Raw genomic sequence first — 27,299 nt, 5'->3', positions numbered from 1 at the left:
AGGACTGCTTCAAAATTAATCCATGCAAACACTGTGGCAAGAACAACCATAATGAGAAGTTTTGCAGAGCCAAAGCAAAGACAGAAAATGCAAATCTACTTTCAGTTGATGAGCCTCCACAAGATGAGGCATCCTTTGAAGATTATGCATTTTAAATCATCTCTATGTATGCTCTAGATCTCTCTTTTTATGTTAAGGTACTCAGCCAGGATAGTCCTCCAAAATGAATGAAATAAATTATTGTGTTTTGTGTGTTTTGTAAACACCTCTGGTCACCTTATGATGTAGGCCATGTGTATGTTTTGCTCCATGGTACCTCCTGCAGACATTGTGTGCATGTACCTACAGGGGAGATAACCATTGGAAGGTCTTTTTTGTATCCCTTTTGTTTACCTTACACCCATGGGAACCCTTGCTAGCTTGAGATCCTAGCCATTGATAGATCCATGACCACCATGAGATGGCATGAGACACCTTGTGCTAGCTGTATCCTTGACATAGCTTGAGGCATTCCCTTGAGGGGGGGTTTGATGGGATATCTCAAGGTGTATGCCTCAGGCACACCTTGGTTTCTATGTGTGAGTGCTAGAGGCACAGTTAGGTGCCCATAAGCACAGTTAGGTGGTGGAAAGCCACATAGGATGATTGAGAGAATCTAGGAGCAGATTGAGGAGATGATTGTGGAGCTCTGAAGTCATCAGTGATGTCAGTGAGCATGTATGAGGTGCCTACAAAAGGACCTCACTCTTCTTCATTCCATAATGCAAGTATTCTGAGTTTGTGTCCACTCTACTTCAGTTTACCAATAGTTTTGCCATTAGTTCGGCGTCGAGTGGATTTGGACTTCTCCCCCTCCAAACCACCGACGAAGTCACAGAAGTCAAGAGGTTGTAGTGCAGGCTCCTTTACATAGGAGAGCCTTGTTTTCCACCCCCTTGCCTCCCCATGAGTTGGACCATAGTGAGTTGGAACATGCACGGACTCCACGATCGGGCACGTCAGCAACCCCAACACTTGTTACTTCGCCAGGAGTTACAGAGAGCAATGGTTGGCAAGGCAATGAATTTCATTTTGGTACTAGAGCATATGTTTCGTGCCTCGGACATCAAACATAGACGCCACCTCCTTCTTGGGAGAGGCTCGGGGATCTGGTCTCCTACAGTGGGAAGGAGTGGAGGGGTTTGCATTCAGTCTCGCAGGCGGTTACATAAGAGGTGTATAACCAAGGGGAGCTCGTTACAGGTAGAGTAGTCTGGATGGGATTACGGATGGGAGATTCCAGGATTGGGATCCTGAACGTGTATGCCCCAGCTTGTAGACAACAGCATCCAGCCTTCTGGAGGCGCTTGACCGATTGTCTCCCGGATGTAGACTCGTGGATTGTTGGAGGGGACTTCAACAATCTTGAGTTCGGAGAAGACAAACAAGGGGGTGCTTCTTTCTCCAAGATGCCCACGGCGGAGAAGAGTACTTGGGAGCAGTTTATCTTTTCGGTCTGCGGCAAGGACCCCTAGAGGGAGGCTGAGCTCTCTAGGACCCCTAGCAGTCTTAGTTTCTCCTTTGGCCAGCGCCGGCATGATGGATTGCTTGAGAGGTTGGATAGGTTCTACGTTGGAGATTGGGCCATGCATAGAGGTGGTTCCACGGGCATTCTTGCAGGGACTACCCTCTCAGACCACTCGTCAATTGTGCTTCATTTGGAGCAGCCCCGTCGAGGCCTCCCACAGAGGGGGGTTCGCATCCCAGATGCGTTGATGCAGGAGGAGGAGGAGGAGGTGCATCAGGTCATATCGGAGATTTGGCAGCAACCAGAGGACACTCCGGAGGGTGGCTAGGCATCCTGGACAGCTGAGGCGATTCAGAGGAGCAGTGAGGAGCTCCGCACCTAGGCTCTCCGCCGTCGTTTTTCCCTTCAGGAGAGAGAGGCGTGACTTAGTCTCCATTGAGTGTCTCAGGGAGCAGGACACAGAGTCCCAGTGGCTTGCTGACAGATATGAGTGTGCACGTCTAGAGCTTCAGGACACGGAGTTGAGGAGGGTCGAGTATTCTTACCATTCCGCTTGTGCTCGTTGGGTACAGTAGGAGGATAGGATGAGCCACCAGTTCTTTCAAGCCACGGGGCCTAGGTCGGCAGGTGCCCAGTTGCAGAGAGTCAGAGACTGAGAGACGCTAGCAGCAGGGTGGTTTCGGACCCTCATGAGATTATGGAGTTGGCTTCGGATTTCTATCGACACCTTTTCAGGCTGAGGAGTCGTCCCCCCAGGTGCGGGAGGCCTGCGAGGCGGTATGGGAGCATATCCCAGTTGTGGTCTCTCAAGGCGTGAGTAGCCAGTTGGATTCTCCCTTCACAGATGACGAGCTTCGGGAAGCTCTAAGGGCACTTCCGACTCAGAAGTGCCCAGGGGAGGATGGGCTGTCCCTGGTCTGCTTCAGTAGCTTTTGGCCCTTTGTGCACACCCCTCTTCAGCTGGCCTTTCAAGAGATCTTTGGCTCAGAAGCACTCCCACCGTCCCTGAGCAGAGGCTGGATTTGTTTGATCTTGTTTGATCCCGAAGGGAGGGGACCACTCGGACATTCAACAGTGGAAACCGATCACTCTGCTAGACACCGCATACAAGATCTTAGCCAAGGTCTTGAGTTTGCAGCTACGATCCCATCTAGTCGACATCATCCACGACACACAGGCAAGTTTTGTCCAAGAGCGTAGCATCCTCGACAATATCTTCACCTTTTGGGAGGTGTTGGATTGGGCCAGGGAGGAGGCGCATCCCCTTGCGATCCTGCTACTGGATTTTGAGAAGGCCTACGATCGGGTAGAGTGGTCCTTCTTGGAGGGGACGATACAAAGATTAGGCTTCTCAGATAGGTGGATCAGAGGGGTCTCTGCCTTGTATGCAGGGAGTTCCAGTTAGATGTTGATTGGTGGGTTCACCGGGGGGGCCTTCCCACTCACCTGCTCCGTGAGACAAGGCTGCCCACTGGCTCCCTTCCTCTTTCTTTTTGTCACGGAGGCATTGGGCTATTTCTTGAGGTCGCAGACGGTTGGCCTCAGAGAGATGAGGCTACCGATCAGACAGGAGGAGAAGCTTCTGGACTCGGAGTTCGCAGATGATACGGCCTTGTATGTGGAGGGTTCAGAGGAGAGCCTGGATGCGGGCAGGGGGCCTCTTGAGGTTTATTGCACCGCCTCAGGGGCAAGGATCAACTGGGGCAAATCAGTCGGTTTTCTTTCAGGGACTGAGGAGTCCCAGGAGATTCTTCGATGGGGCGCATTGGTAGGCTTCAGGTGGATCCTGAGTGGCCAGTCGGCGAGGTGCTTGGGATGCCGTGTGGGCATTGACATCTTCGCAGAGCAGCAGATAGCCACAATCCTTGAGAGCATGAGGCGCAAGCTTCTTTACTGGAGCTCAGCCAAACTCTCTCTGGCAAGCAGGGCCTTGGTGGCTGACCAGGTCCTGTTGGCCACAGCTTGGTACATAGCCTCTTGCTGGTGTTTTCACAGGGGTTGCATGGACAGTTGAGACGCTTGGTGCGTAACTTCCTTTGGGCAGGATCAGGTGGCACTCGCAACACCAGAGCTAGAGTTGCATGGCAGACAGTGATACTACCATAGCCATAGGGAGGCCTAGGCATTATAGATCCAGAGATGCAGAGCAGAGCCCTGTTGGGCAAGTTGATAGTCAGGGGTCTCACTCCAGGCATGGAGCCCTGGAAACTTCTCCTGCAGAGTCAGTTTGCAGGAATTTCCCTAGTATAGGGAAAAGCACGGTTTGAGATATATGCCTGTGTCAAATGCCTGGTACTGCGTGCATGTGGGATTGTAGGTATTCCCTAGTATAGGGAATTGTGTCAGAGTGTCAGTACACTGAATTGTGTCAAATTATAAATACAGTTTCTAGCGGTGTTTTAATATTATTTATTATATATTTAAAAAAAAACCAAAACAAAACAAAACACCCATTGAACTGAATGGAAGCAGAAGAAGGAGCTTCCAGGAGAGACCCTGGTGAATCAGGAGTCCAGCCGACCTAGCAGGTGTCGCACCGAGTAGCTCACACCTTATCTGGCAGGATTGCATTGCTGGAGGATGTCTCTTAGGGCTGCAGTAGTCCGCCCGGTCCCACATCATAGAACCGCGCACTTGTTGGGGCTGGCGATTGTGGGCACAACTGAATCCTCAGAGGTACACCCGTCCTAGAGAATTGTCCTAGCCAATGTGTCGGAGTGAAAACCTGCAGTCTCTCCCTCCAAGAGTTCGGAATAGGTGCCTCTATCTCCACCATCCTTTGGCCGGCCCCTTTCAGATGAGAAAGGACCTCCAATCGTGCCTTTGCCTATGTTGGGAGTCTAGACCATGTCTGCAGGGAGCGAGCCGGGCCGCTGTCCCACTGTGCCCTGCCAATGTGTAGCCGCTGCCCTAGCATCAAACCATCTTGGTCTCTGACCTCCGGGTGCCAGATAAGCGACTGGCGTGCAAACTCCTCTGTGTACCAGGGGTTGACTCGGATGAGACCCCCTAAGATCCGTTGCCAGACCCTCAAGAGACTCCTCATCAAGCGTAAGCCCTTCCCCATGAGAGAGGCCTCCGAAAAGATTCACCTGTGGGACGGCTACCACTGACCACCTATGCGGGGGGTGTTCCTGGATCACACGGGATCAAGAGATGGACGGGATGTTAGTCCAGGTGGGTTGGCAGAGGGTCAGAGTAGTGGGACGTTTGGGCAAGGAGTGGTCGATTGACCCTTCTTGCATCATAGACCTAGATGCCCCCCGTTGGAGACTGTGGTTATGAGAGGGACGCCCTCTCAACGAGATACAGTGGGACCCCGGAGAGTGGTTATGGCCGGTCAGAGCAGGTCTCTCAGAGAGAGTGGAGGAGGTGCCTTTCTTCTCGTACACCACACGGATAGGACATCACATCCAGATGGACGCAATGGCGTGGACCCCTTCGCGGGAGAGACACTGGAGTGTGCAGCAAGTGCCCGAGGAGGTTAGATCTAGATTTTGGGCCCCCCTGTGGCTTGAGCAGATGCGGGTGGATGGCAGCTGCCACAAATGTATAGTCGGAGCTATGGAGACTATTCCTCACTACTTATGGAGCTGCCCAGTAGCTCAGAGGATCTGGCTCGGAGTGCTTCGTATTGTGGCAGGGCGTCAGAGCACGCAGAGAGATTTCACGTGGGGTATGGCAGCTTGGCTTACAGAGGGGGGCCACGCCTTCTCCATAGACACAATCTCGCCAACTTACCGGATATAGGGTCGAAGCATTCACAGCATTGAGCTTCACTTGGCTACCCCCCCCTCTCACCATCCCCCTTAGTCGAGAGAAGATAGTGTCTGGGAAACGGTGGCCAACATCACGGCCTGGAACATCTGGGAGGCCTGTTGCAGCTGGGTCATGGGCCAACACCATGTTCCTCCGACGGCTACATTGGTTGCCATTTGGCAGGATATCATTTATATGCTGCGATCCATTTGGGAGCGCGGCGTTCCAGGCTCTCGAGCTACCGACGATAGGCGGGCACGTTTCTGCAAGGCTTGGCCTGTAGGTGTATTTAATGATCTCACGCCGCGAGGGATTCGCTGGCTGTATAGTCCACCACCGTGGTTGTTAGCCCCTGTTACAGAGAATCCCTAGGCAGTGAGCTGGGATCTCTGGCAACAGACGGGTTTTCTTTCAGCCCGTTTTGTTTTTTGCCACGATTGGCACCTTCCCGGTTTTGCCAATTTGTATGGTTGGATTTTAAGCATTAATAGAAGTTCCTTTTCTTTGTTGAAAAAAAAAAAGCCTTCTCCTTTAGTGCTAGCCTTCGTCATGGCTGAGTCTGCCCACCTCCGGAGTGCCGACAGAAACTCAGCACAAAGACTTGGTATAAATGGGTGGGTGTGTGGATTTGTATGTGTGAGAGCATATGTTTATACTATGGTCTACACCCACTGTGGGGCACTGATGACGTTAGTGGGGATGTCATAGTAGCTAGCCCGTGCTATGCGTGATGGAGTTTATGGTCTTCAACCTTACGAGTGGCTATCATGAGATTGAAACTGCACTCGTGTTTTTAGAGGATGAGTTTGGGCATGTTCTTGGACTCATCCAGATATGTGAGAGTGGTGACATCAAATCTCTCCTAGAGTGCTCTCCTTTGAGAGACCACTGCATATCCCAAATCAGTATCTCATGGCATTCTAGACTGTGTAATCAATATACTTCAAGGGGCAACGACGTCAACCCAAGGTCAATCCTTATTTTTGGTCAATACATAAGAAGATTCGTGTGTTCCTTTGATTGCCTTAATTACTATATGAATCTTCTTTCCCATTTCTGTTTTCCATTAACTTGCTGCTTCAAAGTTGTCCCCACCTCAATGCAATGCAATCCACCTCACGTGATAATAAACATATCTGTTTATGGGATTTTATTTCAAATACAATAATTCATATTTCAAATAAACAATTCATAATAAACATATCTGTTTATGGGATTTTCTTTGAGGGAAATATGAACTGTGATAATGGCCTAGAGTCTCGTGTCACGGGGCAACATGACATGGTAGTTACATGAAATTCCCTGTTTGTAAATGAATGCAAAATTCGTTAGGTGAATACATGCATAGTAATATAGATTAACAGGATGAATTGAAGATAAGAAATCACTGCTCTGGTCTTGAAAATTTCCATTGTTTCTAATGGTACATTTGAAGGGATTTTCATGCCCTAACAACAAGTTGCTAATCTGCCCCTTTTTTTTTTGTTTCACTGTCTTGTGCAGGCAGAGATTGCTATCAAAAACTTACAGAATGTGAGCCCTCCTTTCTTGAAGCAAGTGCTTCCTTTGGTGGAACAACTCCCTCCTTTGTACATGGATCTTGCAAATGGCAAAGATAGCTTCATACCTCACCCTGATGAGACTCGCCAATTGGTGAGTCAATGCATTCACCATCTGTACTTAGATGCTGCATTGAGTGTTGAATAAACACACACTTATTTTCTGTACTTGCCATGTTGTGGACCATGGTGACGATATTGTGAACAACAAAGTGCATAGCTAAATATTCAATGACAGCCATCTCACCTGATTGTGGATTATATGTAAGTAATTACATGTTCATGAAGGCATTATTTTCCTTTTTGCTTGTGCCAAGATGGCCAATTGTTAAAAGTCCTCGGTTGTCTCATTCATCATATGTAGAACTGATCCAATTATTATCGTCAAATCCGATTCTTCAATTGTTTCCTCAAAGCCCCAATTAAGATCCTCCCGGTTCACTGGTTTGTGCATTCGAAATCTCTCCATAAGGTACTTCATGCATGGAGTCACGTGGTAAAGCATCACGTGCTACTCCTACCTCGTCATCAACTTCAACATCATGGATCTCCTTAAAACACTCCTCATCATGCAATTTAGACTCTACAAAAATTTTCGCTTGCTTAATCAAGATCAAGTTTCCTTTACTACACATAATTTGAAAAGATATACCCCTGTCAAAGGCATCCAACTCACAGCCTGGCACTCGCAGTACATCCATTGCATCAAGAGGCATATCAATACAAGAAAATTCCACCCTTTGCTCTTGCATTGGAATTGCTAAACAGACTCTTTGTCAAACACATCAACATCGAAGAGTGAGAAGGCCTCTGCTCTTCATTATCATCCTCATCGTCCTTACACCTTGTTTGCACTGGCACTACCTCTTCATCAATATGGGGTTGATATGGCTCATGCCCACCCCCTTTTCGGCCTTCAGCATCTATGGGAATCCCTTCCCGTAAATCAGCCATGATTGTCTTTGCCTCCTATATTTGGCTGCATGAATGCATCCCAAGCATCTGCCTTGCCATCATACAATTCTGCATCCATCAATGAATGGTCTTCTTCTTGTTCTGAAATGTAGATCAGTAACTTCCCCTCTTCATTAGCATCGACATCAGCCTCATCTTCAGCATGCATGCCTGGTTCTTCTTTAATAAGTTCCTTGATATTTTCCTCTGCATCAACGATCTTAAACCCTACCACATCGTCTAAGAGCTTTGCATGACCTTCGGGTAAAGAAAAGTTATTCTAAGCATAGTGAATCTTGGGTCTCATCAACATGAGCTAACTCTTTAGAGCCATCAGAAGTTCTCTCATTTGCATAGACACCCTCAAGCACGCTTGGCTCCCCTTCATCACTACCGGCTTGGTATGCTCCCTCATCCACACACTCAGATCCTGACATTTCCTCGGAAACTTCTCCACTAACCTTGGTGAATGAACTTGCATCACATATCGTTGGAGATGATAAAAAGTCTTTGTGCTTAGCTTGAACACAACTTGACACATCATCTTGACTCTACTTCACTTCATTGTATGCAATACATTCTTTCCATCAATGACTTTGAGAGACGTTATGTCGAAAGGAATTCTAGTGCTTGGTGCATACAGTGACATAGACCTATCCCAGGAAAGTTTACTAGGCTTTGGTGTAAAAGATCTCTTCTTGTGTAAACTAGGAACATTAATCAAACATAGTTGACTCTTTGGAATGTGCAATTTCAACAGCTTCATCAAACCAACAAGGATTCTTCAACTCCACCTTCAATCTGAGATCTGGCATGAGTCCAGCAACAAATCTCTCAATCGGGTGGGAATTTTGGATGTAGAGAAGCCCTCCATTCCTGCCATAGCTCAAGAAAGCGAGTCAAGTAGTGGTCAACTTCCTGATTGTGCGCTTGCTAGTAGTTGTACAACTCCTTCCAAATCCCATTAGGATCCCTTGCATATGCATATTGGCCCAAAAACACAGTTCTTACCTCTTGGTATTCAGCATCCCAAGTTTGGGTTCCCAACATATCTTGAACAAAACTCTGAAACCATATCCTCGCTTCACCTTGTAGACAATAGCCTAGGATTTGCAACAAAACTCGTGGTCTATCTTTGCCATTTAGCAGCGCTGTGAACTCGAAGTCTTTGATAGATTGAGAAGCATCCAGATTAGGCAGCCCAAGAAACTTGAGGAAATCTCGGGCCATCTCGCTCTTGCACCAACAGCTACATACATGACGTGAGTACTTTTCCTCAATCACCAAGAATTCCTAAGGAAACTCCTCGCTGGGGGCTCCAAAACAGTGATGAGAGAAATCAGAGGACCGTGGGTGACATCTGTAGCAACTTTCAACACAAAGACACAATTTCCCTTCTTGGCAGCTGTTTTGTGCGTCTTTTGTTCATGGAGAAAGGGCTGTGGGGGGTTGTGTCTGGTACAGAAGAGAGACCTACTAACAATGAGGAGAAAAAGCAAGCTTGGGAGCTTAAGGATGAAAAAGCTTTAGGGCTTCTTGGACGTGCCTTATTTTGACATTTCCAGGACGGCTGCCCAAAACTAGAACATCCTTGAAACTTTGTTTGGGTCGAGTGAAAATTTCCAAAATAATATCAAAGCAAGAATTATTCTCTTTGCAAATGGGAGAAGGAGATTCCTTAGCTACTCACTGCAAAGGATGCGGGCAATTATGAGCAGCTTCAAGATTTAAATGTTCGGGTAGATAGTGATGATGCAAAACCAATTTTACTTACAAAACTTCCACCTAAGTACTCCGAGATTGTCACCATACTTAAGGCTGAGTTCTGATGCACTTGGTTTTCATGATGTTCTATCCATGCTTCTGAGTGAAGAAAGGAGGGGAGATTAACATGGCAGGTACAAGTGAATCAGCTTTTACAATTAAAGATAAGGGAAAAGGCAAAGAAGAAAGATCTGGTTTTTGAATATTGTGGCAGAGGAGGACACATAGAGAAATATTGCCACAAAAGAGCATTTGATGTGAAGCAGAAAGAATCAAATAAGAAGGCCTGCATTGTGGAAGAGCCAGGACAAGGGGATAAATTTGCAACCTTTGCACAGACAAAAGTAATTGACTTGGAGAAGGGAAATGCCTATACTTTTTAGTGCCACACACTTTCAGCTAGTAGTAGTAAGAGTTGGTTATGACATTGGAATTTCCTCTGTCTTTTTGTTTGCATTAGTGGCAATTTTGGTTTGCAACCCCTCGGTTTTCATGACTTTGTGTGGATCTCGCGTGACCTCTTTATATGCTTGGACTATCTCTGTTCAGGATTATGCATGTGTGTCATCTCCGCCTATTTGGAGCTTTGAATCTTTTTCGTCTATCAGCCTTTGTGGCCAGAGTGTTAGGAAATATTGTGAGCAGATGCAATAATCCCCATAGGGATGAGCATCTACTATTGTGTGAGGTGAGAGCTTGTGTGTAAGAGATTTTCTTATTAAGTCATTTCGACTCGTGTGTGGTCTATGTGCGATTGTAGACCTCACACAATTGTTAGCACATTGTATTCTTTTAGCATTACATTGGGGAGAGGTAGCCCTCATCTTTTATCAGAGCATGGCAAGAATTTAGAGGAAAGCTAGATACCCCTAGCTATGTACCCTCTATGATAATTTGGTGAAACGGTATATACCACTTCAATGGTTTTCTTTTCTTTTCTTTCCATACATGCTTCGTAAGAGGATGACTTTATGAAGCTTGATAACATAAACGGTATAGTCTATAGCTCTGAAGCTTGATACATGGTATAGTCAAGATATAAAGACAAAGGAACTTCTCCCTAGCGTAGTAAAGCAATCCCCCCTTATTTCCAAGATACTAACAGAAAACTTTCTTTTTTTTACAAGAATGAAAGGTATTTAGCATTATTGAGGTCCATCCACAAGAACAAGAACATTCCATCCTGCAAGATATCACAATATCTCTTTATAAAGGTATGGTCTTGTCGCTCCTACCTTTGGGAAGTGAGGCACCCTAGGGGAACGTGCAATCATTCAATCTACAATATGATCGTGACAAAACAAAGTATGACAATCCTTTGTAGCTGCCAACAAGATTCCACAGCTTATGAGACCAAAGGCAGGCCATGCATCCCTCTGCAATAAAGTGGAATCTAACTTTTGGGGTCATTTTGAAGACCTTGAGGATATATATCATAATGCTTGCTGAAACTTCATTCAAATTTCTTTCTTGATAGAGAACCTTAACTCATTTTCTTTCTTGGCTTGGTTGTATATCGAATTGTCCATTGGTTGTCCCATAGCGTTGAGATATTGATTGTAACGTCCTTTAATATTTTTAATATTGTTTTAGGAATGCTATTGCCCTGGATTTTACTTAAAAGTTTGTTGTGTTTCTTTTGTTCTAGGGATCCTTAACTAACTATACTTCCTTGCCTGGTTAAAATAGGGAGATTAAGCACAACATCCTTTATTTTCTTGAACAGTCTTTAGAGATGCTATTACCTTGAATATGAATTGAGAAATTCATCAGTCAATAAAGGTAGTTCATATTTTGCAATTCTTAAAGTGTGTCCTCATCGGTTTGAGTGTTCCAAATGTGAATTAGTATGCATACTTGTTCTCATGATGATGTGTAGTGGTTTCCTCATGTAAATAATAGAATGTCTGCATACATGTGCTTGCAGATAAAGTCATATTATGGAGTTCGAAGAAATCTCTTAATAAAGTTCAAAAATGATGAGATAGATGAAACACCAGTTCTAGCGCAAACATTGAGTTTTGAATCTGCAGTCAGCTCTTTTCTTGATATGTCTATTCGAACGCTACCTGGAGATCACGCAAGGCCTTTGCAACAGGTGCGCTTTGTGTTTGAAAACAATCTTTTAATATCTCCTTGGTGTCCCTTATTCTTCAATATGCCAATTTCTTCAGTTGATTTCATCTTTTGGGTCCCTAGCAACCTAGTTGGTTGTCAAACGGAGAGATGAGGGAAAGCCAACCTTTTTCAAATTGTAAAATGCTGTTAATTCTAGGAGGGAGAGTCTAGTGCTGATTGCTATAGGACCCCTTTAAGATGTGCATTTGTTTAAAGGAAGGCACAATTAGTAGTAGACCCAATTCAAATAGAGAAGCATGTATGGAAATTCTCCATTGTGAGGACCACAGTTTTATTGAGAGAGGTACATGGCGAGTATACACACAATGTGATTCTCAATATGAGGTATGATCTACTTGCAAGAAACAGAAAAAACACATTCTCCAAATTTGAATTAACATTTTGATACAGGGGTAATAGAATACAAGAAGCTACTCCATGAATACAGTCACATTACATAAAAGCTTCCAAAATCAAGAATTTTGAGATTTGCCTTTATCCTTAAGTCTGAAAAAAAGTGATTTTCAAATCAAGTATCTAGATTCTAGTATGACATGTGACATCAATTTATAAAAGGAAAGTTTAAAGCTCAATACTAACAGAAAAACTTAGAATTTAAAATCTAGATACTAGAATCACATGACGTTGCATGTTATACAAAGCTCAAATACTAATAACGATAGAAAAGGATGAAGTTTGAAATATTCCACATTGTAGTATGGCAAAGCTTAAACTGAACACATAAATAGGTATCTAAAGCTTTGAAGAGTGATACAAAATCGTGACAGAAGTCAAATCTGTGCATTTTATGAGAGCCAAGCACTATGTCAACATCCTTAGCCTCTTTGTGTGTTCTAACCATCTTTATCATCTAGAGGATCCTCCTCTTGGAATGATTCATTTTATTGAATTATCCCCCACTCCATCACAATTGGGGATAGAAAGAACGAAAGAAAGAAAGATTATTAAAGTCTTCGGAAGACCGATGGGTTTATGAGATTGTGAGAAATCTGATACAACAAGCTGAAGGGGTGGAGCTACTAAAACGAGCATCATCACCGATGCTACATGCTACATTGTCATAAAAACATCAGTACTACATAGTGATAACATCAATGTCATCATCATCATCATCATCATTATATCACATTAAATCTAATGTCAAGTGTGGTTTGGTACAGCAAATACTAGAGGTCCCTAGAAAGGAACTTGTGAGGGACCCAGTGGCTGGTGGGACTGTGGTGGTATAAGATTATAGATAGAACGCTGGAAGTTATCTATGGGTGTGGTCCAGCGTGGCCTCCTGGCGGTAGCACTACATCTGACAAGGGCCACGATAACTCTTATAGGTCGTGCCCCGGTCCTAAATATGGAAGGGATGTCTCCAAGCATGATCTGTGCATCTGTCCTCTATCGGGTGTGCCGTGTCGCTGGCGCTGGATCTCTATCTCGTCGACTACCCATGGAATGGTGGTGCGTGTGATCTCTCTGGAAGAAGTCTATGATCATGCTCTGAGATGAGTCTGCCTGTGTGACCCATCCCTATCTCTGTAATCTGGGTAAGCGCTCTCGATGCCTAGCTGCTTCATGGATGAAGGCGGCTAGGCATCTCTAATCTAGATAAGAAAGGAATTGGGAGAGCAGTCCGAAGCTATATCTGAAGAGAGTAACCAATGATCTTTGTAGAAGTTGAGCTTCACTAGGAGCTCACTCGATGCCAACGAGGTCCTGAATGCATGTAGTTGTAGAAAGTCCTCGCGTATGACCTAGTTGACCTTATTGTTGGGTGTGGTAGGCAATGGAAACTCAGAAAAAGAGTGATAGAAGGCCAAAAACGAGCTGCTGTATTGAAACTATTGCAAGTACAACTGAGGAGGCTCAAGGAAGAGCCAACATAACAAAACCCTAGGGCTAACTTCCCTAACTGGACTAAGTGTCCTAACTGACCTAGATGGTACATGAACTAATTGTACCAATAGTCCTAACTGACTAGAACTAGGCCTACAAGGCACATACCAAGGAATAAGTGGCATCTATGGATAGCCCATAGACATGGCTCAGGATACCTTAATATCTAATGTCATGGTTGCACATGTTCGTCTCGTAGGGATATAGCAACCTATGACTGTACAGAGTACAACAGATCAAGTTACAAAAGGTACTAAGTTTAAAGCTTGCCGAAAAGCCTCAAACTTGGTCGAGGTAGAGCCTTCGTAAAAAGATCTGCCAAGTTGTCTTCAGTGGGAACATAAGACAACTCAATATCACCTGCTGATAATCACTCTCTGACATAGTGATAGTGAACCTCAATATGCTTTATGCGAGCATGGAAAATTAGATTCCGTGCAACTGCGAAAGCACTCTGACTATCAGTGAAGATGACTGTAGGAGCAGTCTGGCATGTGCCATGCACAAAGATGTGCAAGTAGCTTCTAAAGCCAAACACACTCCACTGTAGCTGTAAAAGCTGCTTCGTATTCAGCTTCACAGCTAGAAGTAGCAACTGTACTCAGAAACACATGAAGTACCAAGCATAAAATAGTTGCCACTGTGTGACACACGAGTGCCCGAACAACCAGCACAATCACTTTCAATGAATCCATGCATGACAAGTGAAGTATCAGCCCCATAAAGAAGGCCTAAATGCTGAGTGCCTTTGGGATATCTGAAATCATGCTTCACGGCATGCCAATGGTGAATAGATGGGCTGTGCGTATATCTACTCAACTGTGAGACAACATACTGTAGATCAGGTCTCGTATGGCATAGGTAAATCAAACAACCAACTGCTCAAACTGAAAAGGCTGCAAAAGCTGCCCAATGTACTTGGATTGTGACATCAAAACACCCCCCTCAAATTGGATGCCTAGATAGTAATGCAAAAGACCAAGATCAGACATAGCAAATGTCTGCTGCAAATCAAGTTTAAAATCTGCAATTTGCTGAGCATGTGTCCCAGTCACAAGCATATCATCCACATAAAGGACTAAAATCAGCAAATCTGTCCCACGCTTGCGGATGTAAAGGGTAGCCTCTGTAGGGCTGTTCTTAAAGCCAAGTGTGAGCAAATGAGTATGAATCCTCGAATACCAAGCCCGAGGTGCCTGCTTCAATCCATAGAGGGCCTTTTTCAAGCGGCATACCTTGCTTTCAGAACCTTCAACCTGAAATCCAGGACGTTGGGAAACATAGACCTCTTCCTGCAAATGCCCATGAAGGAAAGCTGTCTTACTATCAAGCTGATGTATCTGCCAATGAAAGTGGGCAGCAAATGCAATAACAGCAGAATAATAAATGCAGCCAAAAACTGTCCGTACAACTGGCACGAGCCCCGAGGTGAACTGAAATGCTGAAAAAAGCCTGTAAACTTCAAAGATTGCCATAGTCGAAAACCAACCAACTGGCAAATGTGTTAAGGCTCTTAGGTCATATAAAGGGGGAGAATGTAACTCAACAAAATTCATTGAATTCTAGAAAGAGAAAGGAATTAGACAATGCATTACTTCTCATACTCTCGAGTTAAACAGTATTGTTAAGCGCATGAACTATATATTAGGAGAGAAAACTAGTATGCTTAAAGCTGGAAATATACCTATCTATCTATGAGCTCAAGCAACAAACACAGCTACACACCTCCATAATCGGAGTCTAACCTAGGCTTTCCTAAATAAAACTCCCGAAGAGGTATTTACAAGTGTAATGTTTAACATTATTATGCAGTTGTACGGCTTATGTACACATCTTGAGGAAAGAAAGGTCATCATAATGAAATAAAGGGATATTGATTGGCTACAATGATGGTCACAAGGTCTTCAAGATTTAGAACCATGAAGCGAGAAAGATATTATTACTTGGGATATAATCTTTGATAGAGAAAGTATCGATTATACTTCACAATAAGCTATGTCATTATATCTTGCCATTGAGCAAGTGAAGGAGAAGAAAGATGCATTTGGTTTATCAATTGTGTTCACTATATGCACATAGTGCATTTTACATTCTTACCCCATCTTAGTTCCCACTTTTAAATTACACTCCGTAAGTAGAGTGTGGAGTTACATCGTTTGACTTTTCTTATGCAGGAGCAAAAACCTAAATGGTTTTATGAACCTATCGAAGAAGGTCAAGTGATAGAAAAACCGTCGACAATTGAGAATGCACTCAGGAAATCTATTAAGGGAAGAAGAGCTTCCGACACACTTATTGTGATTCATACTTTAATAACAAAAGCAAAGATATATTTGAGCTTGAGCGATATGTAGCACCTGCAGCACTTGGTTGGGTTCCGGTTCGTACACAGCCTCCACCGTCAGTTTAGGAGGCTACCATCCTCAACTCCACCTTCTTAGTCTCCCATTCTGGTTGTTCCTAGTGTTGCACCTCACGCAGTCCAAGACACGTTAGCCTCAGTTGCAGCCCCGGTTGCAGCTTCTGACCCGGATGCATTGGTTGCCCCTCTCCCCGTCACAATGGTAGCCCCTCTCCCTAACCATGCACATTCTCTGGTTGGAGGGGCTGCTGCAGCTTTTCAGACATAGGGTTCTCATGAGCAATCTTCAGCTCCCCTCTTGGATAGAGGAAAGGGGGTTGGGTACCCCGTTGATCCACTTCCCTCTAAAGGGATCCTCCGCACCCCTGTGTCATGTATGATTCAGAGGAACTCCTTTTTAGCCCTCGCAAATTTCTCCAAGGAGGACTTTGTGCCCTCTACTTTTGGTGAGACAATGATTAGGATTCCTGTTGACAGGGTGTCTTCTTCTTCAAGTGGCAAGGTGTTTTCTCCTATTGATTTTTCGTCGCTTGGTTCCATCCCTCGCTCTTTGAGCAAGAGGTCTTCCCCGGTTGAGGGGTTTCTTTCCGCCACTAGGTCGGTAAGATGTTTCATTGTACATCCTCCCGCCGATGAGGATTGTTAGCTGGAACATACAGGGCCTTGGGGGCGTCCCTCATCATCGCCGCAAACAACTGATTAGGAATCAGCTTCATCCAAGTGTTACTGGTGGCTCTATTGATGTTTTACTCTTGCCAGAGCACAAATTGGATGCCAATGATTGTACAAAGTCAGGCAAGCTACTTTCAGGTCACACCTTTTGGTACTAGAGGAGGTACTTTTATTTCGGTTTCGGATTCTTTTCTCCCCTCGGTTGTCGGACATGGTGTGATCTTACCCTCTAGAGCCCAGTGGGTTCTTCTTCTTCAGGTGGCAGGTGTTTTCTCCTGTTGATTTTCCACTACTTGGTTCCATCCCTCGCTCTTTGAGCAGGAGGTCTTCCCCGGTTGAGGGGTTTCTTTCCGCCACTAGGTCGGGTAAGATGTTACATTTTACATCCTCCCGCCGATGAGGATTGTTAGCTGGAACATACAGGGCCTTGGTGGCATCCCTCATCATCGTCGCAGACAGCTGATTAGGAATCAGCTTCATCCAAGTGTTATTGGTGGCTCTATTGATGTTTTACTCTTGCCAGAGCACAAACTAGATGCCAATGATTGTACAAAGTCAGGCAAGCTACTTTCAGGTCACACCTTTTGGTACTAGGGGAGGTACTTTTATTTCAGTTTTGGATTCTTTTCTCCCCTCGGTTGTCGGACATGGTGTGATCTTACCCTCTAGAGCCCAGTGGGTTCTTCTTTTGATTGGGGGTCGCAAGGTTGGACTCCTTAACCTTTACGCCCCCGATAACAAAGGAGATCATGTACTTTTTTGGAAGGAGTTGCTCTCCTAGGACCCCATTGCAGATTCATGGGTCATAGGAGGGGACTTCAACATGGTAGAGTTACCCTCAGATGAAAAAGGAGGTAGAGAGGGTGGCATCCATTCATTGGAGAGGACAGCTTGGGATGCCTTCCTCTTCAATTTCAGTGGTAGAGATGTTTGGCTTGACAATGCTTTTTACACTCAGTCACAGTCACTCATGTTTTCTTGGTCAAACAGGAGGCCGCACATGCCTATCCATGCACGGATTGATCGGTTTTATGTTGATGATTGGACCTTGGATAGAGGAGGATCAGTTTGCATTGCCCCTGGGGTTTCCACTTTGGATCACTTTCCGGTGGTTCTGATGGTTTTCGAGCCGCATTTGAGAGGACGGTCTACCATCATTAGGATTCCTGATACCTTTACGCAGAGGAGGACCTCTCAAAGGCAGCTTTGCAGATCTAGGTTTCTCATGTCCACGGTGGAGTGCCCTCCCCTTCACATATGGCAGCAGCCCTCCCTGATATTAGCGACTTTTATCATCTAGTTGCAAGTACCGGGAGACATGCGAGAGATTGGGATTCAACAGCAGTTGGTAGCTTTGCAAAGGGAAGAGCAGAAGAGGCCACGATGCTTGGATTCAGGAGTGCCTTACCGTAGCATAGAGCTCATTAGCAGATTTTGTTGGATCAAAGAGCAGAGTTTGCCTTTTATGCACGAGAGTCCTTCTAGATATAGATGTGCGGTAGAGTCAATAAGCAATTCTTCTCTACTCATGGCCCCAGACATAGTAGAGAGAGTGTCTCTCAGCTTATTTACTCAAAAGGAGTTTTGCAGTCAGATTCAAATGCCATCATGCGCATAGTTATAGATTTTTATGCCTCCCTTCTTTCAGCAGATCATGGTAGTGTGGCTGCAGGTGATGCCAGACAGGTCATTTGGCACTGTATCCCTAGGTTGGTGAGTACAGATATGAGTCTCTCTCTTGACGCACCTTTTACCAATCTAGAATTCAAGAGTGCTCTTCTTGCCCTTCATAAGGGTAAATGCCCAGGTTCCGATGGGCTTACACCCTTCTTTTTCTTGACCTTTTGGGATATGATTGGGGATCACATCACCTCAGACCTACAGGGCGTATGGGACTCCGATGAGATGCCTGGCTCACTTGTAGAGGGTCTCACACATTTAATCCCAAAAGGGAGGTGCAAAAATTTAGTGTTGCAGTGGAGACCCATCACTCTATTGGGCACTTCTTACAAAATCCTGGCGAAAGCAATCTACCTACGGCTGCATCCCTTGCTCCCTGATCTTATTCATGATACGCAAACAGGGTTTGTTCATGGTAGAAGCATTTTTTATGATATATTCTCCTATTGGGAAGCTTTTGAGTGGGCCATGCAGAGCAATCAAAAGCTTGCAATTCTACTTCTGGACTTTGTAAAATCCTATGACAGGGTAGATTGGGACTTCTTGGAGGGCACCCTTCATCACTTTGGATTTTCAAATGCATGGTTCAGAGGGGTCTCAGCCTTATACAGGTCAGCTCACAACCTTCATCACTTTGGATTTTCAAATGCATGGTTCAGAGGGGTCTCAGCCTTATACAGGTCAGCTCACAACCAAGTGCTCATAGGAGGGGTTAGGGGAGACGGTTTCAGATTTTCAGATCAGTCCGTCAAGGATGCCCTCTTGCCACTTTTCTTTTCCTCTTTGTGGCTGAGGCTATGAGCATTTTTCTTAGGTCTTGAGCTAATATTCTTGGGCTCAGACTTCCACTCAGATTGGAAGAGGATCTCGTGGATTACGAGTGAGCGGATGACACTGCTATCTTCTTGGAGGCCTCTCCTTGGACTCTCACTTCCTTCAGGACAGCTTTGGATTTGTTTTGTATTGTAGCAGGTGCTCACATCAATTGGAACAAGTCCGATGGCTTTTGGATCTGTGATGATGACACTACAGATTGGGGGGCTGATTTGGATTTCACATGGGGGTGTGTCAGTTAGATACCTAGGATGCCAGTATCTCTTCTTCGCAACAATTTGCTCCTATGTTGGAGACCATTAGGAGGAAACTCCTTTTCTGGAGTTCAGCTAGACAGGACCTTGCATCCAGAGTGGTGGTTGTGAACTAGGTTTTGCTGGCCACATAGTGATATGTGTGCTCTTGTTGGTGCAATTCGAGAGATTGTATCACTCAGCTCATAAGGCCTATCATGATTTTTTTATGGAGCGGGCTAGATAGCACTACAGACACTATTGCCAGTGTAGCTTGGGATACCTTGATCTTTCGCACACAGGAGGGGGTCTAAACATCATAGATCCAGACTTGCAATGCAGGGCCTTGCTTTGCAAGTTTGTGGTTAGAGGACTTATGCCTGGGGATGAGCCTTGGAAAAAATTCTTCATTCACGGTATTCAAGCTTGCAGCCCCTCCTCAAGGGGAGATTGGATGGACAGCACCAAATGGATCTTCACCTCAGCCCGTCTCAGATCTCCTTCCTCCCTGCTTATGGTTGCGATTCTGAAGGCTTGGGCCAGCTTCAGAAGTACCCTTCAAAGAGTTCCTCCCTCCTTTGTCAAAGAGATTGATAGGCAGCCAATTATGTGGAATGACAGTATACTTGATTAACATGGTAGGCAGCTTGGTATGTCTCACTATATGCAGTAGTCCAAGTGGGAGGGAGGCCTTGCCGCCTCTGTAGGTTCTTGGAAAGCCTTCAAGAGGCTTCCAGAGGTTCGTCAACAGCAAACAATTAGTCACCTCAGAGGAAGTGCAGGGAGGATACTTCAAATTGATGCAGTCCTTCCCCTTGATTGGGTGGATGTAGATGACAAGCCCGTTGTTTGTTCCGTGTGGACGGGGGCTTTCTTGAGGACAGGCATTCCTCTCCAGGTTATAGCTTTTTTGGGAGCAAACGAGGATTCCTTGCTTTTTTGTGTACAGGCAGGTGGCAGGCTGGTTATTTCTTCAGAGGATATTCCTTTGGGCATGCCTTTTCAGCCTGTCAAGATCATAGGCTTTTTGGGTGAGGGCAAGGACTCTACATGGAATATTGATCCAAGCCCTCGTCTCTCTCTTTCGGGTGCTTGGAGGTTGTGGCTCTTTGGAGAAGTCCTCTTAAAGTTTCTTCAATGGGACCCTAGAGAGTGGGAATGAATTGTTGCAGGACACTAAGAGAAGAGCCTTTCTTTTTTTGGTTACACAGTCAGTAACACTAGCAAGTTCCAGATCAGCTGTAGAGGTTGGAGATCTTCCAAAGCCCCTCACTGGGAAAGTTATCAGGTTTCCATTGATTTGCAAAGGGTCTTCTGGCGCAGGCTTTGGAGATCCCGAAGAAATAGAAAGGTCACTCCATTTTTTTAGCTTTCTATTCATGGAGGGATTGCAGTGAATAGGTGGAGGTCTAGATTTGAGGCAGAGCCCACTTGTCCTAGGTGCTCGTTTGTTGATGAGTTGATTCGTCATTGTCTATAGGACTGCAAGCATGCGAGAGCCGTTTGGATGGGAATTGCTAGGGTCCTCAGTACTTTTGCTCCTTCTCGTTTCTTCATGACGTTGAGGGCTAGATGCACGGAGGCCTTAGACGGATCTCAAGTCCATTTCTCGCACCTCTCACTGTAGATGTAAATGAAGATATCATATAGACAAACTAGCACATATTTGATAGCATTGGCTGCAATATCTTATTCATCGATGCTTGAAAGGTGGCCAAGGCATTAGCCAATCCAAAACGTTGGATTCATATAGGCTTCTTTCCTTAGGTGAGGCTGTCTTGCACACATCACCCTCTTTCAAGCGTGTTCCACCAGGCTCTAGGAATATGGTATGGTCAACATCTCTTGCCCTCAAGCAAGTGCAATGTGGCCCAAATTGCTTCAAAATACAAATAGGCCAAAGGGCACTCTATCGGGTTTGATTTGTATGTTATGAAATGCAATGACCTTTGACATGCTTATGAGCCATATAGCAAGGAATTGCATGGAAAAAGAACCAATACAAAATTGTAATTAGTGTTGGATTTATTAAAAGATTTTTGCACATGCACAAATTGGAAGTAGTTGATTCTAAAAGCAAATGTTGCATATTAATGTCCTTCATGAGTGGAACACTGCCTCTCTTGCATTGTATATAATGCACTTTCCTTCTTGATTTCTTTGGCCAATCGTCTTGATAGTAATTAATGATATTTTTTGTGTTTTGAGACCCTACAATATTGGGCTAATCAGAGTCCTGGCATTTATTTATAGTTGCATTTATAGAAACCTTGCAATGCCCTTGTGTGCAAAGCAAAGAATAATGTTTTCCAACACTAAACTGCCCTAGAGATTTGATCCACAATCTGCTCCATATCCAATGCAAATAGATCTCTTGCGAATGAGTAATCATGTTGGAGTTGCATCCATGCATCTTGGCAACACAGCTTGGTTCATGTGTTGTACATTAGCAAAACTCAACTCTCACCCCATGGTCAATCTAACTGGCTGCTATTTTCTCTTCTTGCAAGGTCTTTGTCTTGATGAAACTATGGATACTCAACTCTCTTGCTTCTCCAATATTTATGTGCCCTCTCCCTCTCTAACTGCAGCTCCCTATTCTCTACCACGCTCTCTTTCCCCCTTCTCCCTAATTGAGCTAGTAGCCATATTGACTGTTTCCAATAGACAGACATGATAAGGTAAAGAGTAGAGGATGAGGATGGGACTTGGGAGTAGGGCAGGCCAAGAGGAGGTAGGAGTGGCTGAACAGCAGCAGGGTGAGCAAAGAGGGGTGGAGAGGGCAAGAAACTGAAGGGGGTGGGGGTAGGCTTGGGAGCAGCAAAGGGGTTACCAAGGGACCACCACAAACATATTCTGCAATCTTTGGAAATTTTTTCTTTCATGGTAAAGATCCATTCAAGCAATCTATGAAAGTGCATTGGCTGCTGTTTTTGAACTTGTGCATACAGTTGCAAAATGTTGCTTTTATTTTGCAGGTATTGCCACTTGTTCCGCCAGCCATGGCAGATGCTGTCTCAAGAGGAAGTGAAATTCTGGCAAGCTTAGCAGCAGGAACTCCTTGGGCTTCAGTGGCAAGGGATGTTGGACAGACATTTGGAGCAGACTTGCCAGCACAAGGCTTGCGACAACAAATTTTAGAAGATATAGAATTGCTTGTCGACGAAGTAGCAACATGGATGCTGGCATCAATTAAGTAGCTTTAACATTCCAAAACTTTCTAAATTAATTTGTAAAATCAATTCTTTGTTCTGTAAGTTCATTCACATGCTCGTTCTTGTATATTATTATTCATATGAGCACCATATTTTTTGTACATTAGTGTAAATTTATATTGAGTTAAGTATAGCTCAGTATTATAAACCAGACTTGTGTCTAAAGTGTGATCTTGTGAATAGAGTATACAAGTCTTGCAATAAGAAACCAAGTGATTCAAAGTAATTCTGGAGTATATCAGAATATATAGAGCTGTCTACGAATTTCAAATTTCAAATTTTGACTTGTATGTATATGAAAAACTTGGGCTCGATTTTATAGGAAAAAATTATATATGATTTTGACTTTTTTGGGGGTAATTGATTGATCCTCTAGTGCAAATTACCCTTACAAGTAGCACTGTATTATGTCTCACACTTACTGTGCGCGTTATATTTTTAGGGGTTTTCATGTATGTTCAGGGAATTTTCCAGTGGACGTTAATAGACTTTCTTTCTTTCTCCCTTCTGTTAAGCTAGCATTCAATAGTGTATTATTACATGTGGGAGTTATATTTATGGCTAGATTTTATTGAAGATCTAGTAAGAATATTTGTGAATAAGAAAGCAATTATTGAAGTTCTTCCAACCAAGGTAAGGTTTATCTTCAGTGTTCTACATGCTGTTGAATTTAATAATAATCTGTGTTGCTTGTAAGTATCCTAGTGATGGTAACATGGCACGTTGTACAGTCTAGGGCTATCTTTTGTATCGTATTTCTTCTTAAACAGTTTTGTACTTGATTGTGAGTCGTTGACTTCATTTGCTAACATTGAAAAAAGCTCAGATGCTGGTATGGATTATAATTTACCCTCAATGTTGTACCTTGAAAATCCATGCAATCCTCGTGACCAGTCTATAACATAAATATGGCTTATACTAAAAGGGTATCATGAAGGAAACCATCGTGTTGTTGCATTCTTTTCTCTCTTTTTGTTTTTTGGGTGGCATTCTTGTTGGTGGACGTACGAGCAATCTTTTTCTAGATTGGCCTCGGCTCACAAGGTATAAAGTCTCTTTAAGAAAAAATGATGTCCACATGTCGGTTGTAAAAACCGGTCTCATAATTTTTGTCATTGAGTGTTGTATTCTAAAGATAGGTGACTTTGTCAATTGAATTGTAAGTGTGATAGTAGTCAAGTGTTTATATACACAGAAATGTTGTTCACATGTCAAGGTAAATTTTTAGTCATTAGTAGCCTCGGCTTGATGACAATCATGATTTCTTTCAATAATGATTGGTTTATTGTACAAGTGATATCTAACTTGAAATTATATTGTGTTGAATTGTACAAAAGCAACTTGGTTTTTCATTAATGTGGTTACAAAAGGTTGATGCATCTCTTAAAGGATACAATTTTTCATTAATGTGGTTACAAAAGGTTGATGCAACCAATTATATTGAGCCACAAAAAGGAAACCACAACAATTGTGCCATTTGGTAGTGCATCATACCTAAGTTATAGTTGTGAGATAATGTTTCATAGGTATTCCATAAACACTCTGCCATTTTGAGAATTGGTCTATCAAGATAAATAAAGCCTTAGACAAAAAGGGATGGGAGGTGCATACTAAGGGCCTTAGCGCATGGATGGAGCGAGCATGGGTTTAGGATGAGAATCCTTTTTTCATCATTACTCCCATCCTAAACCAAGTGGTCTAGGATGGGTTTAGGATGGAAATAACCACTTTTTCTCCCATCTTGAACCATGCTCTCAAGACCTTGGCAACTAGAATGGGATCCTCGTTCTTCATACTTGACTCTCAAAATATTAATTTTAAGTCATACGTATAATGGTATAACAAACCCCTTGTAGCAACCCACCAAACATGAAGCAATAGAGGCAAACCCATTGGAGCTACCCATTCAAGATTTTGCAACTTATTTGAATCACAATGTCGTGTGTGTTGCTAGAATTGGATTCATGGGTCGACTTTTGCATTGGGTGGCTCCTCATGGAATGGAAGCAACTCTCTTGGCTCTAATCCCCATTTTTCAATTTGCATAGTATTTCCTCTCATGTTCCTAGTACCTAAGATCTAGGGTAAAGGATGATTGGACTTCACACCTTATCCATCTAGGTTTATGAATATTAATTGGTTGACTTCTTTTACACAGTCTGTATATTGTAACATAATTATATGGTCACATGTGTATTTGAGAAGGCAACCCATCATCACGTGTCCAAGCTCAACCATCAATAAACACATTGGTATTCAAAAAAACACCATAGTATTGTATTCAATCAAATAATGTATTCAAAGCAGAATTTATACAAAGATTTGAGTGGGCCCCAATCTAGTAAAACAAGTCAAAACAAAATCATTATGTGTGCATATAGCCCGAGATCAAGAGCTATGATAGGTAGAAGAAGAAGTAAACACATCTCGTTGCAAACTAGAATAACAATGATGGAGAAAGAATGATGTAAAACATAAATCGGTGCTATTTACACAGGATAAATCAGGCCCGAAGATCCATCAATACACTCAAAAGCCATAACATACCGTGTGAGGAGACTGGGCTATCAGATGTAAAAGTGTGAACAATGACAACAGAGAGCGGCAAAGAAGACATGTCAATTTCTCTATCTTTGAGTTAGGCGATGCACTCTTGTATCGTCACACAGGCAAGGAGACACTCTTGTATAACATAACATCACCACTGATAAGTTCAATTAGGGCCAATGCACATGCAACAAAAAACACACCTCTAGTTGCTAATAGTTACGTTCACACTTACTCGCCAATTATGCGACGCCGATGCACCTTTGGTGCTCAATTTGATGCCAATTTGAAGAGCGCCATTTTTGGTCCACCCAATAGTGCCTTGACATTTGGCACTACCATTGCATTGAATTTTCTTCTTGCTCTACTCCAGTTGATGAAAAATGGCGAGTTACAACTCAGTATCTCAAACAACTCACCACTACAGTAGTCAGACGAACTCTACCACTCGTATTAAATGCCACCATCTAGTTCATGCAAGATAAATTCAAATAATTGGAGTTGATAATCAAAGTCACAGTAGTTGACCATTTTTTGTAAATTCAAGGCAAGGGAAAAGCATCATCAAATACCAATGTGTTGACGAACATTGCTTCCCAAATTCACTTGAACTACATGCTCCTCTTTGTGTTGCTTGGAGCTACTGTTCACGGATTTTATAGCATAGGGTTGTCGGGTTGTTTTGTAATTCATCTCCTTCACCCCCTCTCCAAATCTTTATTATCAACGTATGTGGAAGTTTGTAGGTAAAGTGGTAGTTTCTTCTTCTTTTGTTAAAACAAAATAATAATATTATGCCTCACTTTTACGTAATGTCAACCTTATAAGCTCTCCAAAAAATGTATGTGCAGGCATTTGTTAAACATCCTTGTATAATGTTAGACTACACAAAATTGTTTGATATAAAATGTGATACAATACAAGTCAAAACCTACACACACAATAAATGTCACAATTCAAGTCAAAATCTACACACACACATACAAATTCAAGATTCTAGCTCAATGAGATGAAACCTAAAATAGCTATGTATAAATTATGGCGAGCAACAAAATGCAATAAAATGCCACTTATTTTTTTATTGATTTGCATAAATTGAAGAGCCAAATAGAGTTTGACTTATAAAATGGTTTTTACCTTATAGTATGGGTTTCATGATGTGAAGCTCTCTAACAACATTACATTTTGTCCATGTTCTATTCCATCGTAATTTTAGTACTCGAAGAGAGAGAGGTCAGCTTAGTGAGTTCGCAAACATTCACAGTTTATGTCCTGATGCAAGTTAGGAGTTGGTTGAGTAAGACGACGCGGATAGCTAAATAAGTGGTTTGGTCTCTTTGGCTTGATTTCAATTGGAAGCACAATTGCCACAAGGCCATAAGGATTGATCAAAATTTTGCAAAAATATTGGCTATGACTAAAATCTTAAGTGTGTATGAGGGCTAACTTATGGCTTACTATATATGGCTTCATGGTGGCTTACTAGTAGCTGAGCATAGAGGCTAGCAAAGACCCAGCTAAAACAAGCTAAAGGTGGCTATTTAGCAGAGCATAGGATAGATGGCTATAGCAAGCTATTCAAATAAGCATGGGGATTGGCAAAAATCACTAGTTGTTTTTGGCTATTAGCAAGTTGTGTAGCTGAGCATAGGGGGATGGTGAATAGCTAGCTATGTAGGCTAAAGGTTGGTTGCATAGTTAAACATTTGGTTATTTAAGGTATCACTGCTTAAGATGGAGAAGAGGGTAGAGAATAGCTCTACTTTGCAGTAGGCAAGGAGAGTAGAGCAAAAGAAGGCTCATAGCAAAGGGCTTCAAGGAGGAGGGCCGGATAGGTGTAAAGGAACATTGAGCCCTCCCCCTGCTTGTATAGCCCTAACATCAAGAAGGGGGAGCAAAGGAAGCTAAGCAACGATGGTTGATAGAGACCTTGAAAAAATGATTATCTTTATCTAATGCCTTTAAGAGCTTATCAGGTATATCTAAACTGAATCATAATAATGCCAAAGAATAATAGTCTTATATTGATCATTAAAACTCTAAAGAAATTATGGAGTAAAACATGGCCACTGTCGATTTCCCAGTCAATATGGTAACTATCCATTCCTAGAAAGCGCTCATGTGTAATGTATATTGCTGACACAACATGAGGGGTGTAAAATGAGTTGCAACCTGCTTTGTGTACTC

General features: G+C 43.5%; 1 protein-coding gene across 1 annotated transcript in view; it reads left to right on the top strand.

The window, feature by feature from the left end:
• The window catches only part of LOC147901213 (Gut esterase (DUF1350)), a 72,511-nt gene extending 49,734 nt beyond the window's left edge, over positions 1 to 22,777 (top strand). Inside the window, exons 8-10 of the mRNA XM_087375813.1 lie at positions 6,770 to 6,919; positions 11,471 to 11,641; positions 22,329 to 22,777. Of these exons, the coding sequence (XP_087231939.1) occupies positions 6,770 to 6,919; positions 11,471 to 11,641; positions 22,329 to 22,550 (543 nt within the window). The 3' untranslated portion in view covers positions 22,551 to 22,777. The remainder of the gene's footprint in view (positions 1 to 6,769; positions 6,920 to 11,470; positions 11,642 to 22,328) is intronic.
• The last annotated feature ends 4,522 nt before the right edge of the window (positions 22,778 to 27,299 follow it).

Source organism: Dipteris shenzhenensis, chromosome 6 (genome assembly GCF_047967505.1).
Source record: "Dipteris shenzhenensis isolate YYH24624 ecotype China chromosome 6, Dip_SZ_1.0, whole genome shotgun sequence".
In the NCBI taxonomy this organism is placed as follows: domain Eukaryota; kingdom Viridiplantae; phylum Streptophyta; class Polypodiopsida; order Gleicheniales; family Dipteridaceae; genus Dipteris; species Dipteris shenzhenensis.
This window is presented reverse-complemented; position numbering and strand designations above follow the sequence as displayed.